At 41.1% G+C, this 18,259-nt stretch overlaps 1 protein-coding gene across 6 annotated transcripts in view; it reads left to right on the plus strand.

Moving 5' to 3' along the window:
• The window catches only part of AMBRA1 (autophagy and beclin 1 regulator 1), a 133,222-nt gene that overhangs the window by 44,183 nt on the left and 70,780 nt on the right, over positions 1 to 18,259 (plus strand). For 5 of the 6 annotated variants that reach the window (XM_065838475.2, XM_065838474.2, XM_071809148.1 and 2 more), the window contains 2 exons: positions 8,981 to 9,064; positions 9,613 to 9,713. In XM_065838475.2, coding sequence (XP_065694547.1) covers positions 8,981 to 9,064; positions 9,613 to 9,713 — 185 coding nt within the window. The remainder of the gene's footprint in view (positions 1 to 8,980; positions 9,065 to 9,612; positions 9,714 to 18,259) is intronic. The other variant, XM_071809150.1, reaches the window with a different exon arrangement.

Consider the following 18,259-nt stretch of genomic DNA (forward strand, 5'->3'; position numbering starts at 1 on the left):
GAGAAGGGAGAAAGTTGCACATTACCACTACTGAATTAACTTCCTCCCTAGCCTTGTGAAGGAATTCCATGCTTGTGTTTAAATCCAGTCTCTTATCTTTTCAATCTTACTCTACAGCATCGTTTGCTAGATACACAGAGCGACGGGAGCACTTATCTGCAGAAATGCAATCAGTTCACAATGCACTTACTCTTTTCTCTTAGCAGACCTATTGCTAAGAGCACATGAGTAGAACTCGCACTCTGTACAGCCAGTCTTGCTCTGTACTGCTCTCCTTCCCAGCTGTTCACTGTGCATTCGTGTATTTCAGAGTGGTTTTTCCTTCCTGTGACAACCTTCAGCTTCTGCAAAAGAAACTCACAGAATCACAGAATGTTAGGGATTGGAAGGGACCTCAAAAGATCAGCTATTCCAATCCCCTTCAAATAGGAACCGTTTTTTCTTGGCAGAAAAAAAGAGAGAGAAAATTTTGATTGGAAGAGACCCTCAAGTTAATTGAGTCCAACAATAACCTAACTCTAGCACTAAACCATGTCCCTAAGTACCTCATCTATATACCTTTTAAACACCTCCAGGGATGGTGACTCCACCACCTCCTTGTGCAGCCTGTTCCAATGCCTGACAATCCTTTCCATGAAGAATTTTTTCCTAATATCCAATCTGAACCTTCCCTGGCACAACTTGAGGCCATTTCTTCTTGTCCTATCACTTGCTACTTGGGAGAAGAGGCCAACACCCTCTACGCTACAACCTCCTTTCAGGTAGTTGTAGACAGCGATAAGGTCTCCCCTCAGCCTCCTTTTCTCCAGGATAAACAGCCCCAGTTCCCTCAACTGCTCCTCATAAGTCTTGTGCTCCAGGCCCCTCACCAGCTTCATCGCCCTCCTCTGAACTCTAATGAAAAGATAGGAACGGCTAAAGTTTTTTATGAGACTTGAATTAAGTATGGAGCGTTTGATCTACAGCTCCAGAACAGTGAGACAAGTTCTGTCATTGTAGAGAAAGACACGCAGGGAATCCCAGAAGTAAGGGAAGAGGTTTAGTCTGCAGGGTGACTATAGCATAAGTTGACACCTCAGGATGGATGGGATGCCAAGTGCTGAGTTCTGATAGGGCGTGATGAAGGTGGGTTAGTGAGGTGACTTGGTCAATGATAGCCTGTTGGTGTAGCATTAAAAGGGTAGCGTATCTGAACTACAAGGTTTCTAAAACTAATTATTAGGCTGTTTGTGTGGGGTTTTGTTGTTGTTTTCAGCTTTCTTCTTATCATCTTGATGTTAACATTTGAAGTTAACAAAAGACATGGTAGGAGATGTGAGAATCTATTTGGGATATTCACATCACTTAAATGCCAATGGAAATGTATTTTTAGGATCCATGACACATCAGTATATTGGAGAAAAAGCAGCAATTTTTTTCTGGAAGTCTTAGATGGGACAGTTTGCTATCTGCCTTTCTTACTTGGGCAGCTACAAATAATGTTCTTGTTAATAATTTGTTATTTGAGTTCAGATAAAGATCTTAAAAGCAGGATTGCTGTTTGTTGTGTGCACCTGCCTTTGTTGTTTTCTTCCCAGAGCCCTTTCATCTGTGGTTTTGATGCTGTTTCCTCTGCCTGTTTCTTGGCTCATATGGCTCTGCCTCATTGTTTTTTATGAAGATGGACCTGCTCACAAGGCAGACCTGGATTTTGTGAAACTTGGTGGTCACTTTGTGTGTTGGCTTTTTCCTCTCTGTTATAGATTTCTGGGATGTTCCTTCCAGATACATAGAAATTTATGTTAATTATATTCATCATCTTAAACACAGTTGCAGGCTAAGAATGCTAACAAGTCTGGGATGAATGGGGGTGATATTGAATCTGCTCTTTGAACTTCATTTTTCAAGGATTAGTGAGAGTCTTAGCTTGGCTTCTGATGTACTCATAGTTGCCTGCAGCTTCATTTTCCCTATTATTTTTATCTTTATCTTTTGTGACAGTCTTTTATATTCCCCTTATCTTGGTCTTAATGTCTAATAATACTGCCTGGATGCAGTGACAGGCAAGGACTGTTTCCTTGCAGCAGTACTGCAGGATATTACTAACCTCTCCAGCATAATGTTGTTTTACCATTAAGTCACATTCTAGCAAGGCAAGTGTCTTTATAGCAGAGCAGTGAAAGAATGAGTGCCTTTTGAAAGGTGACAGTTGCCAGAAAAGCTCACATCATATTCCATAGTGTTGGTTGCCTGGGCTTGTAGGAACAATTTTGATGTCAGGATGGTACCCTTCATCCAGCTGAGTTTTTCTGCTACTTATGAGCTCTGCACATAGTTGTCCTTTTGCTTTTATTTTGTGTCTCCGAAACTGTTAAGTCAAACTAGGTCACCTAGTAGGTGATGGCTGGTGCTAATGAGAGTGATTAGGAAGCAAGCTCTTAATAGTTTGTTGCTGCCCGCCCGGAGCAGGCAGTGGTTAACCTGGTGGTCTAACAGATTAGGGTTGTTTGTGCAATTATGTTTTCATTTAAAAAAAAAAAAAAAAATTGGTTCTTACTTTTGGCAACTTTATTCCAGTATTGAAGCCTGATGGGGCAGCCGTTTGTATATTTGTGCTACAAACTTTGTTCAATAAGCACTAGTTGTGAAGTTTCTAAGTGATTAGAAGTAGCGTAGTGATGTTTTCCCTAGTCATGCTCATGTTTGGATGAATGTTTGAAAATGGCTAATTAAGAAGTCTGTAGTTGTAGTACTGGATGCCTTGGCCTTTTATAAAACACCGAATATTGTGGTTTCCATAATACTCATAGACCAGGTCTAGACTGGGGATTAGGGATTCTCTACCTTTGTCTGGCCTCTGATGTTTCTGTTTTCTAATGACTCACTGTAGCTATGGAGTGTATCAATATCATTCTAAAATGTGTCATCAATTTGGAAACCCACCACACAGAGAGGTGATTAAGATTGAGACAGCTGGATAGTACACCTAGATAAGAGCGTCTCTTTCTGGTTCTAAATCAGTCTTTGTCTGAAGCAATTAATCCTTGGCATTTAATGGGTAAGCGCTGCTGTTTCCCTTGACCAGGTGATAAATACTCTCTTAGGTGATGCTTCTCTGAAATACTTGATCTTCTGAAATGCTATTTTTAATCTTGTAAATACATTTTCCCCTAAACAGCCCTCTGAGAGGTAAACAAGGCTGGAGGGTTTGTTTCCCTCTGGTCAGGAGAGCCATTAGTAACTTAGCGGTTTCCTATTTTGTAGGAAATTTTAACTGGTAAATAGATAAAAGTTTTCCTTGGTGTTCCCGTGAAAAAGCTGCTAGTGATAGACTGACATTTTAGCCTTCAAATGAACATAGGAAGATGGAAAGGCACCGTGTCTTGGGTGACTTACCTAACTTCTTTATCAATTACTGTATTCCATGGCTGTGTTAAAAATCTTTTCTTCTAGTTCCTGTCTCTCCAGCTAGGCAGCATCATTTTTTGTGGTTTCTCTAATATTTTTATTCTTCGATTTTGTTTGACTTCCAGTGTTGTACTTGGAAGTTTGCTCTGCAGTCCTAATACATTTAGTGCCAGGAAAGGCTTTTTGTGTAGCAGATGCTTCTTTTTGCTTAAGTTTTCTTGTTTCTTCTTGTCTCCTTCTGTTCTGCCTTAAGTATTTCTCCTTCAGTAATGGTCATATCCTTCAAAGATGGGTAGACAAATTAATACCTTTTCTTAGTTACCAGATTTTGTATATTATTTTGAATCAGTATTTTCATTATTTTGATGTCTGTGGCTGTCAATACTTGTACCCTTTTTGACAGGACCAGTGCTCCTGACTTGTTATATGTATCTACAGTCTCTACTCAGAGAAGTCAGTTGTCTTGAATCTTTTTTCTTATACATAATCTTATTTTTGGTGAGATACCCTTGTCCTCAGAGCCATATATAGGGTGGTCGCCTTTTCCTGGGTTGAGTTTACGACTTCTCCAAGATTTAAGGGCTGTGAGTGAAGCAGCATATACTGGATGGAACCTGTTTTGTTTTGTTTTGGTTTTTTTTTTGAATGAAACTAGTCCTACTGATCCAGGAGATGTTATTCCAGCTACTGTGTCTCTCTGCAGAGTTACAACCAACCTGCAGTGTGGCTTTTCCTTTTGTCTTCTAGGATACCTTTATCACACTAAAACATTCAGAATGTCAAGGTTTCGTTTATTACATGTTCACCTCTCTGAGAGGCTTATTTCCTAGAAATGCTCCCAGTTTTCCCTAACTTCATTTTTAGGAGATGCTTAGGATCTTGTAGGATCAGACAGAGGGAAAACTAAAGTTTTAACATGTTTCTAGTATTTGCTGCTCCTCTCAGTTGTAAAGTTAACTATTAACTTTTTATTATAGTTTTCCCAGCACTGTGTGTCCCTTACTCATCAGGATGGTGCTACGAAGTGATAGACAGGTTCTTAGAATCACCAACAAACATGATGTTCCCCTCACCACTTTTTTCCTACTTCTTTAACCTTTGGGAAACATAGTACTCACTTTATCTTGTAGGCCTGTGCAGGTCTTTTGAGTACCCCTTCCCAAGATATTTATCATCTGTTTCCATCTAAATCAGTAGAGTCCTGTGAATTGCAAGAGCTCAGGATCTGTTTCTTCTTTTGTATGGCCAGTTGATATGACATCCTCCAGGTACCCTCTTCAGAGGCAGACTTGACTAAGCTCTAAAGCCAAATAAGTTTGCATTTTCTGGTAACCTCGCTCTGAGCTCCTGTTATGATTTTTGTGCTACTCTTGCCTTCATTGATTTGTGCTACTCTTGCCCTCTGTGCTACCTCCTCTGAAGTAACCTCCTGCAGTCTTGAAAAATTGATAGCAAGTAAGTGGAGATACTAAATGTTTGAAGTACCGAGAAAAGGTGGGGTTTTTTTTCCTGTTACATCAAGATGGTGCAACTTAATCCAGTGCCAACTCTTAAGGATATTACTAGATGCCACTTAACCAATTATTTAGCATTTCTATTTTATGTAAGTGTCTGACCTCTGCAATAGAAATTGATTTAGCATTTTAAATTGGACTGCAGGAAACATGATAAAATGCTGAAAATATGGAACAATTGGCTTGGTCTGATATAATTTGATTCTTATGAGCTTGCATGGCTTACTGGTGCTGGCTCTGATAATTAAATGGCTTTTCAAAATGGTCATTGTTGACCTAATTCTATTGGCAGTGTAGTCAGTGGGAGTTTTAATATTGACTACAGTGGCAACAGTTAGACGAACAGATTGCATTAGAAATCCCATGCTGTGTGTTTAATTTCACTTCCTGATACAACAATCTCTAAATATTAAAGAGAATTCTTGCCAAGAAGGAAAGCAGAACATGGCTTATTTTCCTTTCTGAAAGTCTTGACTATCTTTTTTTATCGATTCAGTTATTAATGCAGTAGCCAAGTTACCAGATGAAAAAGAATGCCTTTTTCTCCAAACTTTAGGATGCAAAGTTTTATATCTCCTCTGTTTTCAGAGCTGGTGTTGCTGCTCCATTATATTTACCTTGGTCAGCTTTTCTCTCAACAAGCAAACAGGACAACAGCAGAAAAATACAAGGAGATTTGGCTGTCTTGGCCAGTTTAGGATAAACCTTCATCCTTCTTATGCCCTTTTAAAGGTCCATAAATCTCCTGAATGTTTGCTAATTGCATTCTTTTCCTGCTCCACTGTGTTAATGTTAATGCTATTTTTCCCCTACCAGCTCGTATTCTCCATATCGCTGTTTTGATTTGTCCCACAATGGTATCTGAACAAATTATGAATAACCTGAATTTAGAGCCAGACCCTTAAAGTTGTTTTGACCATTTGTTGCTTCTTGGAGTTTTCCTCTTGAGACAGATTAGTCTGTTAATAATTATAGTATTAAGTCTCTCTTGTCACCTTACATGCTGATTACTTCTGATTCTTTCTCTGCATCTTGCTCAATGGATTGCTTAGTTCCTTCATTCTTATTTTTTCACTGCAGAAGTTTCCCTGTGTTATTCATGTTTGCCAGTGCACTTAAAGGGTATTGCAGGACAACTTTTTAGCCCTGTTATAGCACTTGCTGTGACACTTCTATTTTTTAATTTGCTTTTGCAAGGTTATTGAGTTGCTTTACAGAAGAGGCTTTTTCTTACATAGAGACACACTCTGAGGGATCTGCTTTTGTGGGCTATGTTAATTAAATTGTCCACTGCAAATCATTGGCTAATGAGTCTGTGTATAGCTGACACTAAATAGAAAGCAGAGCATTAGATTTTCATCAGTACTTTAGAGAACTTTGGAAACTTTTCCTTTCTTGCAATGCTTCACTCTGGCACTGCAGTCGTGCTAACATCTGCTCTCCTCCGTCAGCAGGCTGCATGTGATACAGAAATAACACAAAGTGCCACCCATCTTCACTGATCTGTAGGGTGTTTTTTTTTTTTTACTTTCCTTTTTAGAAGGTGCAGAAATAATCTTCAGCTGGCACCAGGGTAGTATCAGCTGTTCTAGCTTTTCAGCACTAGACGCTTGAAAACGCTCTTGCATGGAGTTTAGCATGCGAGCTTACGTATAAATGACTCTGTAAATTAGTGATTCAGATCAATGTTTAGTAATATTCCTCTTTAGCACAGAAGAGTGTATCTTACATTTCCATTACAGTAAACAGGAGTTCTAGCATTCTCAAAGAATAGTCACTGTTTCTCATTCCCAATTCAGCTGTTTGAGTTACAGGGCCGTGGCAGTTGGCTGTGGTGGTTTTAAAGATAGATTGCTGTCTCTTGAATCAGTATTGGCTGTGTCTGTCATGGTGAAAATCAGAAAAAGTCTAGTATATATTTTTTCCCTTTCAGGCTTTTTGTATTGGGGTAGGATTGTATGCAGTGAATGGGACAGTACAGGATGGAGTTCTTGCCTCGAAGTCTTGCTGATTAGAAAAATTGTGTCCTAAAATGTTTTTGTGGATGCTAAGACCATTCGCTAGTGGCATTTTTTTGAAAGAATTGTACAGTTATTTGCTTTAGGTCTCTTGATTTGGACTGTAGATGTTGCACCATTATTTTCTTTTGTTTGCTGGAGCAAATCCTTCATTCCTTTTGAAACCTGCTGCAGAGATTGTTTTCAACTGGTGAGTTCCACAGGTTGTAGTGCTGCTTCCTCTTGCTGATATTTGTCGCTTTCAAAAGTATTGTCTAATTCTAGTATATGTTAAAAGCAAATGCAAACCCTGAGGAATGTTTTGCTGCTTTTCTCCCAGGGCTGCATATGAGCATCATTCAAAAATTGCTACACAGATTTCTAAAAAGTATATTTCTTGTCTGACTTGCACTAGCACTTACTGTGTGTAGCAAGCTCTGGAACACGACACTTCTTTCTCCCTTTGGCCTTTTCTCTTTAGCAGGAAAAGTTGATCTGTCAGCATTCTGGTTTGCAGGATTCCCTCTGTTATTGATCCGCATCTTAATAGGCTGGAGGCCTCCGATAAAAGAACAGCGATACCTTTTACGTTGGTGATTTCAGGAACCTTGTTGGTTACACAGAAACCTCAGGGTGAGGTGCGGCTTTGGCTCTAAACTGCAAATGCTGCGTCTGCAGTGGGAGGAGAAATGGAAGTTTTGAGCTTGGATTGAGATTTGATTTTGGTGAGATAGCTTGAAATGCTAATGAGCTTTGCAGAACAACCTCTGCTCTTGTGTTCCTGGTTTGTCAAGTGTGTGGGAAACAGCCACGTAATGGACTTTCTTTTCAGCCCACGTTTCTTGCTCACTGACTTTAAAAAAGCAAAACAAAAAAAATTATAAAGTGCACAGCTTGCTGGAGTGGGTTAGGAATGTACCACTAGTGTGTTGCATAAGGAATATTTAGTTTCCTAGTGATTCCAAGGCTCTGCAAGTATATTCTCCCCACAACTGCCTGGGAAGGAGACAAGTAGGGTTGCAATTACAGATAGGGGTCTGGTATCTGGGGAGAGAACAGACTTTCTACTTATGCAAGGTCATGCAGAGAGTAAATTTCTGAATTGAGAATAAAACACGGTGGAGGTCTGTTTCAGAGTTCCAGAGTCACTGATAGAGCCTTATTATTTTCCTTGCAGTTGTAGTGCTGTATAATTACAGGTCCTGTTGTGACCTTTGAGTGCAATATCAGGAATTTTGTTTGCTGCGTATGCTGGAGGTCCTCCAGTTTGGCCTCCTGCTTCTTGTAGGGTTGTTATAGCCAAAATCAAGCTGAGTCAGTCATGGCTTTGTCTAGCTCCTGTCTTGAGACTTCCAAGGATGGCAGCTCTGCAGCATCTCTGGGTAGCCTGCTCAGTGTTGCGCTGTCCTCCTAGGGAAGATGACTTTCCTGTATCTGATGTAGGACAATAGATGCTAAGACCCTTTCACCTTATTCCCCAAGGCCCAGACATTTATTGTGAAACAGAATGGGAGGGTTTTGAAGAGGTAGAGTTTTGTCTGATATCACCTGACTTCACTCGAAAAGCTTGTGAAAGGTGAGATTATTTTAAACTATGATGGCACTTAAGCTGGACCTGGAGGGAGGGTGCACGGAAGAATAGTCTGCAGATTATGCTCTTTTGCCTGTGCTTCTGGGAATGAAAAGTGAAACTTAAGATATCTCTTTGACTAACAGGAAGTTCTCATCATGACTGTGCTGTGCTTGCTTTTGCTCTGTCAGTCCAAATTTTAAGGTTTCTTGTTCATTTGCCTGGGTGCTGACACTAACTCACTGACTCTGTGGTTTTGTTGATACTTTGAGGCACTGTCAAACATTGAAGGAGGTGCACGTCAGGCTACCCCTATGTACAACTGTTAGGAGTCTTTGATACAGTAAGTTGTATGAACTTGGAATGTTAGAAGCGTGTTACTTATGCAAGAGAACCATTAAATCTCAGTGGCACACTCAGGATGACTAGGTGTTGATGTTGGGTTTTTATTTTCTTGGAGAATACTTTATTGCATAGTATTTTTAATGTACAATATTTTTTTTCTTTTGCTGAAGGGACAATGGAGATCGATCCAGGCACCGAGCCCCTCGGAATGCCCGCATGTCTGCACCATCGCTGGGACGCTTTGTCCCGAGGTAAGGCTTGTATGTGTAAGAGTGAAAGAGTGTGGAAACCCTGGAGGTACTGGTTACAGTACAACTCTCTAGTGCTTTCAGATGGATTCCTTTATTTGCTAAGAGCTGATGCTTCCTTGGTGTGCAATTTCTGGGACCCCTGAGATTGCATGTTAGTGTGATTAACTTGTTGTGTGACACTTGAAGGACAGTGTGGTCTTAGTGCTTCTTATGTGCAGGTTTGGGCTATGGTGTGAAGGCAGAACAGGAGGAGACAATAATCTGATCAGAGATTATCAACATGATGCACTTGTTTGAAACTAGAAAGCTATTGTAAGAGGTAAAGGATTTACTTAATGCTGAACTTCACAGCCGCATTGATCAGAGGAGGATCTAATCTGTAACTTGCCTATAGTTTGAAGCAGTTGCCTAAGCAGAGGAGTCCAGCCTCTCTGCTATAGTCCGCTGGAATATCGTCATGTTTCCTGAAAGTAATTGCAGTTGCTATGCAGACCTGTAGTATACTGGGCTGTCTTTCTCTGTGTAAGTTTACTCTCTTTGTTTTGCAGACGCTTCTTGCTACCAGAGTACTTGCCTTATGCTGGGATTTTCCATGAAAGGGGACAGCCTGGCTTGGCCACCCATTCCTCTGTCAACAGGGTTTTGGCAGGTAATAAGATTTCTTTGTTTGCAGTAGTCATGTATATTAGAGGTATTTTTCCTGTGAATCTGAGGAGAGGAAGACTGATGAGAAAAAGTCTAATTCAGCTTTTGAGGTTCTGTTTAAGTCACCTGAAACAAGAGAGAGGACTGTTGGATTGGTGCAGTGAACTGTCATTCAAGTGCTTGGGCTTTGCAGATCCCACACTTCAAGGAGGTATATGGAAGTTTCTGCATGAATTGGGAAGAGGTGCTGTTAACAATTCTCCCTTTGTTTATCTTCCTCCCCTATTCCTAGATGTCTTTTTCTTAAGAACCTGACAGACTAATGATCAACCTGCTGCAGGTCCTTCTAATTGAATTATAGGGTGCCTTCTTCGTCTTCCGGCTGGCAAGACACACACAAGGCAACGCAGGATTCAATTAGGATCTTAAGTGCATAGTAAAAACTCTGCTGCCAGCACATACAGCACACAGGCATTTGGGAGCCTTAAAGGGCAGGCGGAGGCGGAAAGGGAGTTTGGGGGGAAGCGGAGGAGTACAGCACTCTGGCAGTTCATGAATGAGATGGTTATACATGACACGTATCTTAAGGGTGGGTCTTTTTTGACTGGGTCTGAGTTGCTCTCTGATTAACCCCAGTGCAGGGGAGTCGCCTTGGAGCTTGGGGAAGAATGAGGGATGATGTATAGACAGGTAGGCTGGGATGTGGTTCTCTTCCTTCCTGTGGGTAATGACAGGACCACCACTGAAAGGAATGCTGAAAGATTTCTCAAGAGGCTGTGTGACCCTTTTCCTTAGCCTAAGGCATGATTAACTATGCCTAAACCATTTTGGACAGGATTTATCTTACATGTTATTAACAGTCTTTATTGGAGTTTTCCCAACCATTTGAGGGTAGAACTTCTTGGTTTTGCATGGCTGATTTAGTATGGCAATGGTCTTGTCTTTGATAACAGATTTTGGCATCTCCTGAACTTTTGTCTCCTTGAACACCTTGGTTTGAGTGCACAGTTCATAGTTGCACTGGTAGTAAGATCTCATGCAAAGGCCGGCCTCCAAAGTACCTCTGCTGTTTTTCCGTAGGAAAGAGCGGAGTTGGCCTGTAGCTTTAGCTGACGCGTGTACTTTCCTGTGCTTGGTGCCTGTGTGGGATTTGGCTGCTGGCACGTGGAAGCAACACACTGGCAGATAATTACTTGCTGCCAGGCAACACTGCGGTACCCTTGTATGGGCTTTGCTGGAGACACCTGCCTTCAACCCTCCTCCAGCCCTCCTTGCAGTTTGCCTGTTCCTTAGTGTCTGGGAAACAGCTTGTTGCCTCTTTTAGGGAATTTGAGCCCCAAAACACACATGCTTGCTGTTTTTTGTGTGGATGCTGAAATTAACAAATAAAGCAGAAGTTGCAATCATGGGATTCTCAACAAACAAGATTAACCTTTTCTGTATGGTACTGTGCTGAGCGTACTTATGGCAAGGCTTGTTGGCTCCTACAGTGTTGTGGAACCACACACTGGAATGGCTGGGACTCCACAGTAAAGGCTTTTATTGACTTAAATATGAATATTAATTATAGTAATGCAGCAGCTGCTTGTGATTCCTTGTTTTAATATTGTGTTTATTTTAGTCTGTACCTACACTTTCAGCTTTCAAAATCTTTTTTACATTTGTGCTCAAAAACGTGTTCATGTGTTACAGAAACCAGGAGAGTTGAAGTTATAAATATTAGGTGGAGGAATGAAAGATGAGAACTAGAAAATGAGGTTGCAGTTGTGGAGTACTCGGGAGAATTTCTTGTGTTCATTATGTTGATCAGCAGTGTCGTCATTGTCAATATTATATTTCAGAGCCATTGAAAGTTTCAGTGTTGGTAGTAGATCTTCCTTTTTAGTTAGCTTGTGCGAAAGTTTGTGGTAGTTTTTTCTTCACTAGCATAGTGAAAAACCTCTACTTGAGCTCAGAAGTACTTTAACCCTGGCCTGGTAGTTATGGCTGAGGTTGCCAGCCTTGGCTGATGGGAAGATCAGTCATCTGTCTTCCTACTAACACAGGCTAATCTAAGATCGAGTGCTTTAAATTGCTTCATCCTACCATGTATCCAGACTGTCATTTCTGAATTACGTTTAAATGCATAAATGCAAAATGGATTTCTTATGTAACCTCTACAGCATATGAGAAAAGATGCGTGAACACCCCCCATATTCCTAGCCTGATAGCTTTCTAAAAACTGACAGTAGGCTTTTGTGGCCAAGTGTGAGTGAGAGCTGTTTTTTGGGAAGATACACGCAGGTACAGTTCTGCTCCTGTCCCCTGCCCCACTTATTGCTGTATGCAGAGAGGAAATAAAAGCATCAGACAGAGATCTTAATGGGCATGTGAACTGTTTTGTGATGTGTGGAGTGAATTTCTTAATGTCAAAGCTCGTGCTGTCAGGTTCTGTCCATGTTTACTTTCGGCAGTCTGTTTTATGTGAACAGCTTTCCGTTGTTTAAGTGCCGTTCTCATGCAACTGTTACAGACAATAGCTCCATGCTGGGGAAGGCTGCCTTGTGAATAAATTCTTAGGGCAGCCTGGTTTAATGAACCACTAAAAATTACAGGTTATCTAAGCAGATGGGCTAGTACAGCAACGTGGTAGGTTTGGCAGAATGACTCTGACATGCCAGGCAGGGCTTAGGTCAGGATTAGCAATTCCTTTGTGGTCATCCTTGCACCAAGGCACTTCCAGGCAAAGCAAAGCGTAGGGAGGGTGGCAACAGATGGGTAGAGTAGGTGGGAGTTCAGGGGGAGAATGAAGCGATACTAGTCAATATGACAGACAGAGATATCTCCATGCCAAAAGCCTCATTTGCATGTAGCACTGGAACAACCACGAGTCCCAGTAGCACCTTCCTGCCCAATTCCTTGTCTGCTGGTGGAGTTTAGACCTATCAGTCAGCTGATAGGATCTGCTGCGTCACTTAGCTTTCTGGCACCAAGTGAAAATATATTGCATCAACATTGCTACCTTTAGCATTCGAACTTATAATCACGCCACCAAAAAGTGTTGTTAGTTTGACAAGTTATATTTTCCTGTAAAGTCAATGTTGATTGGCAGTAATTACACTGTCCTCCTTTAATCCTTTATTAACTGAGTCTTAGATCAGCTTTTTCATTATTTTGTCTGGAATCAATGTCAGGCTGACAAGACTGGCATGTCTCATCCTATTTCAACCTTTTAAAATACTGGTATAACACTAGCATATTTTTCAGTCTTCCACATTCCCCTTTTATTTCAAGACTCATGAAAAAAACTGAGAGTTCTTTTGGCAGCCCTTCACAGGCTCTTGGTAGTGTGGGGTGTAAGCTGCCCCCTGGACTCTCCTCTCCTTGGTGAACTGCCCTAAGTGGTGGGGTTGTGTTCTCGAAGGAAACGTCCATATGGTCAAAGCCAGTTGAAGGGATTGTTTGCTAAAGTGATGATGAAGGCGGTAAATACATTTTGGTTTCTCACTTGGTAGGACTGGCCAATTGCATGTGGCAATGCAAGTGGTATACTGCATCTTGGGGCGATGTCAGTCTTCCAGTCTCTTGGGTTCTCTGCCTTTTGCAGTCCAACAGAGTGGGGGTTTTTTCTTTTTTTTTTTGTGTGCTTCCCAAGAGATACCAAGGAGCTGTGCTGTGGGATGAGGTTACACCTTTTGTAACAGAAGTTAGTAGTGCTGCAAAGTTCAGCAGTGTTAACATACCTGGCTCTGGATCCAAGGAACACATAGCTCAGCATTATGCTTACCACCTCCTACTGCTTTTTTTGTTGTTTGTTTTTCTTTAAGCTAATACTTCTGTGTACTGTTTTGTTTGTTTTGGGTTTTTTGTGGCTTTTTTTGTTTGTTTGTTTGTATTGCTTTGGGTTTTTTTTGGTTGGTTGGGTTTTTTTGTTGTGATGGTTTTGTGTTGTTTTGGTTTTGTTTGTTTTGTTTTCTTTAAGGTTTTACTTGTGAGCAGGACACAGCTAAGTAATTTGAGGGCCAAGTCATTGATATTTTTTTGACATCTGGCAGTAGACTGATGTACTCTTTAATATTTTTTTTAAAATCAGTAAATACATTAAAAAAAATCCACTTCATTGTCACTTGGAGTACTTGTGACCTCTTGTTTGCCTATGTGAACTTTTCCTTTAGGCTTCGTAGTAATTGACTATTTGGGGTGGGTAGAGGCATGCTAATGGCATAGTGGAACAAAGGCGGCTTTAGTTTCAGGTCAGTGGAAGCTCAGAGAAAGAAGAAAATTGGTGTTTGCCAAGAAACTGTGCAGGAGGCTTGAGGAACTGACACAGATGCCAGCTTGTTGCCATTCCTGCCACTCAGCGGGAGAGTGGCAGATGAGTGTTTACTGGTTTATGATAGAGTTACCTAGCTTTGTGTAATGCTTCTGTCTCACCTCACTTTGTTTTAATAGGTTATCTATTCAGGTATGTGCATCTCAAAAAAAACCAAAAACAAACAAAACAAACAAACAAACAAAAAATTTTGTGAACACAGATCATGTTTGCCTGTTCTGGCTTTGCCACCAGACTTTATCTGTTGAAATGCAATCCAACACAGTTGCTCGGAGTCCTTCACCTCAAGGGGAGATCTAGACTCAGCATAGCTTAAGGACTGAGTGATACGACACCCTACATTTACAGTTTTTGAGTGATTTAATTGCTATTTCAGGATAATAGATTTAGACCAGAGACTGAACACTTACATGTATTCAAAGAATGAGCTTGATATTACAGATTTTTCCATAGCCATGCCTATTTGGAGTATCACGTGCTACAAGAGTAATAATGGTGCAGCTTTGGATATCTTTGCTAGGGTTGCCAAACAAAGCTGTCTGTGGACTTGTTACACTGGCATAGGGCTGAGGCTATAGGTGAAGCTAAGACTCAGTTTATAGCTTGCCTTTAACTGGGATCTAGAACTTTCAAGTGTAACATTCAGCTGCCGTTTTACCAAAATCACATCAGCTATCCCGTTCTTCAAAGCTTGGCTCCCTGGGAGAATTCTAGGTCACGTGTCTTCAAGTGAATTTCTGTATTTCCACCAGAAACTGCTAACACACAATTGTTAGAGTACTTGAAGTTTCATCAGGATAAAAATTAGCTAAGATAGTGGATAAATGTTGTCCTTCCCCTGTGACAATAACATTTATTCGAGCACATGATAGCTGTCCTAATAAGAATTAGGGCAATGACCTCTCACCAATCAAATGTTTGAACTAGACTCCAGGCTAAGGTGCCTCCTGATGCATGTTCCCAATCCGTTGATCACTCTAAATGTGTTGAGGGCTAATGTTCAAATACCAGTGAATGACTCTGACCTAAGGCCAGTTAAAATGGATGTTGATGAGCCTGTGATACAGACAATTGGATAGAGCATTGGTTGTTGCTGCAACTAGAATTAGCCCAGTAACCTTCCACTTCTACTCTGATGATGAAAGTGATAAGAGGATGCTCTGGTTGCCTTGGCAACAGCGGTGCAGGCAGATTCTCCAGTTCCTCTGCTGTCACAGGTGTGATTACCTCCCATGGCTCCAGCCTCCTTGACCTAATCCTGTTCAGTCACATACAGTGTCAGTGAGCTGTGAATTCTCTTCTGAGATGCCCTCATCCTTCAAATGTACTTCAAATGTACAACTCTGCAGAGCAGGGCTGAGACAGATGACTTGAGAGCTCCAGAAAGCCAGCAAGAGTTGGTGGAAAAACTCATCCCAGTTGTCTCTAATGTATCCTTATTTTCCCCCACTGTGAGCAGGTATGTATCTCACTTCCCCTAGCAGGGCTTTTCTCTATAGTTGCCTAAGACTGAGTTTTGTTTTGAGTCCATACCTTCAGCTGCCAGTTATTGGATTTTTGCTGTTAGTTTTCTTTTGCCTTTTGCTCCAAGACAACTACATGAATTAGGATTAGTGTCCTGATTTAATCCTTTTCACAACAGGCAGATCTGTAGCGTGGTACAATCAATGAACATAGCCATGTGCTTCCTATGCAGTGTGTTTCTGTTATAAGTCTGTTGAGTACTGCTTAATATGTAAAGACGTAAACCTTTGAGTAGCCTCATTCTCTGTGGTCTCTCTGTGATATACCTCAGTGAACACTAAATGAACTAAGAGGATTAAAATACACCTCAGGTTCTTCTGTGACTGGAGAGCCATAGGTATCTGTCACCTTCATCACAAACTGGGGAACTGCCTATAATTTCTGTGAAAGAGCAGCATTTCCTGAAGAAATGTAAGGGAGAAAAGAGTCTGTAGGGCTGAACTACAATTGCAGGAACTGATTACAGTAGGGAGTGGAGCTTTACGGACCTGGTAAGAGGAGGCCTTATTTCCTCGTTATGATACTTAAGCGTCTGAAGACAGAAGGATTTGGAAAGCGTGCAGTAGACTTTAATTGTGTGACATTCTGTTATTTAAGTGTTCATTTATAAACCTCTGTGTTCTTATAACACACTTGTGGCCCATGAGCTTTCATAAAGCATAACTGATGGACCTCAACTCTCATCTGCCTTCACCTCTCTCCAACTGCTGCTTTTGCTGCATAGCTTTTGGCTATGAAAGTTTTAATCATTGCTGCTCAGTCGTAGTGGAGTCTCTTACAAATGAAATCTCCTTATAGTTTGGTGTCATAGGTGAATTAGATGAAGGCAGAATAAAGTCATATACTGTGGGTTAACTTTATATTAGTATTAGATCTGTTGTTGGCTTCTACTTCATAGATTCTATAGCCATGGCTTTGAAGTTATACCACATCATGACTGTGGTCAAAAGGCGAACTTCTTAGCGAACGTTCTTCAAATGAAGTCTGTCTCCCAGAAGGTGGAAATCAGTTTGTTAATGCTTAAAGTAACCAAGTGTAGAAACCAACTGGTGATAGGTAACTTCTGGTGGCTACACAGGGGTTGTATAGCTGACCCTGAGATTCTTCATTCTCTCTAGCAGGTCCATCTTTATAGTACATCAGTCATTTTTCCCTGTATCTCAAGACACCATTGTGTTTGTTTTTCCAGCTCTGTGCTTTAATTGGCAGTCCAGCTGCCACTTGTCTTTTGTAATCTGTGATCTTACTTGTAATTACTTATACTGTAATCTGTGTCATCCTGTAGCATTGTGCATTGGCACAATGAAGGCTGAAAGGTAGTTGGCGTTATTAGCATTGGAATGACCTACAGGCCATGTCTTTGAAATAGCGAAGACCTCATAAGAGTTCCCAAACTAGTGGTATTGGTTTTGATGCAGATAAATGCTGCTCATACCTAAAGGGGGATTACTTCTATCTAGCTAGGTGTCTTCTGAAAGTGGATGGTAAGAAGCCTTGAGAGAAAGCCGTTAACACACACTAGTGTGGGCACACACACTTGTTTGTTGTCAGCTGTGAACAGATCCAGTTTCAAGTCTTTGTGTGAGACATTAAGGATGCAAAGCACTAGAGACTGAAGGGCAGAGGGAATGAATTTGTGTTGGAACCCTTGCAAGATGCTCTCCCCTATTCGATTCCAGAGACTAGGGTTCTCTTAAGGCTTGAATGACTCCAAAACCAGTTTAATTTCTAAAATAAATTTATAACAATATTTCGTATATCAGTGTCTTTACAAGAGCTGCCTCTTCACACTTAAGAGCCTGGAGATGACTGAGGAGTCGAAATAGTGCTATTAGCACTTTCAAGCCTGCTCTTGCTCAGTCCTTTCTGGTTTTGTCTTTCCTTTATGGTTTTGCAACTCAAGCTGTAGTTCATCTCAATCTGGTAAATCTGCCAGTGTGTTAATTGAAAGGGATGTGAGTCAACTGAAAATAAGAATCCACAGCTATGTGCACTATGGGGGGCATTTACACTGTCATTTTGGGAGCATGTAACTTGGGAGGCTAAGCCTCCTCTGTAGTTAGCAGAGAAAGAGAAGCTTCTGCTCTGATTCATCAGCTGAAGTGAGCTCAACTTAGGTGCTCAGAATATTCTGAGGAACTGCTGATCTACTTATCACTGATTACACAGGGAGCTTTGGAAGAGTACCTTTCTGCTGTCAATACCTTAGGTGCCTGAAATTACACAGGGTGCATCCTACCCTGTTGGCTGAAGGGAGAAGGATGATACCTAGAAGAGAAGCCTGAGCCGAAGGGAAGAAATTAAAGCAGCAAAGGTGGTATAAGAAATCAAGAAAGCAGGAACTCTGAGAGGAAGAAAAGCAACAGCTGTTTGGTTTGTATGGAGGATGTTCTTTCATCTGTGCTTTGCTTCCAGAAGTAAACACTGATTGGCAGAATGGCAGTGCCAAGGTAGCACATAGCTTTACTGTTGAACTGTGCTGCTCAGCTGCTTTCTTTATTTTCTGTGTTTATCCACTGGAAAGGTGGACATGCTCTCCTCCTCCTGCCCTCCCAGTACACACACCCTACCACTTTCTGCAGCAGGTAATCAAGTTTTCTTAGAAGGGACTGTACCCTTTCTCCGTTTCTGTAGTTTTTTTTTTTTTTCCTTTTTTGCTTTTTTTTTTTTAATTAAAAAAACATGCTTATTTTGGAACGCAAGTACTAATGGAT

This window comes from Patagioenas fasciata, chromosome 5, assembly GCF_037038585.1.
Source record: "Patagioenas fasciata isolate bPatFas1 chromosome 5, bPatFas1.hap1, whole genome shotgun sequence".
Lineage (NCBI taxonomy): Eukaryota > Metazoa > Chordata > Aves > Columbiformes > Columbidae > Patagioenas > Patagioenas fasciata.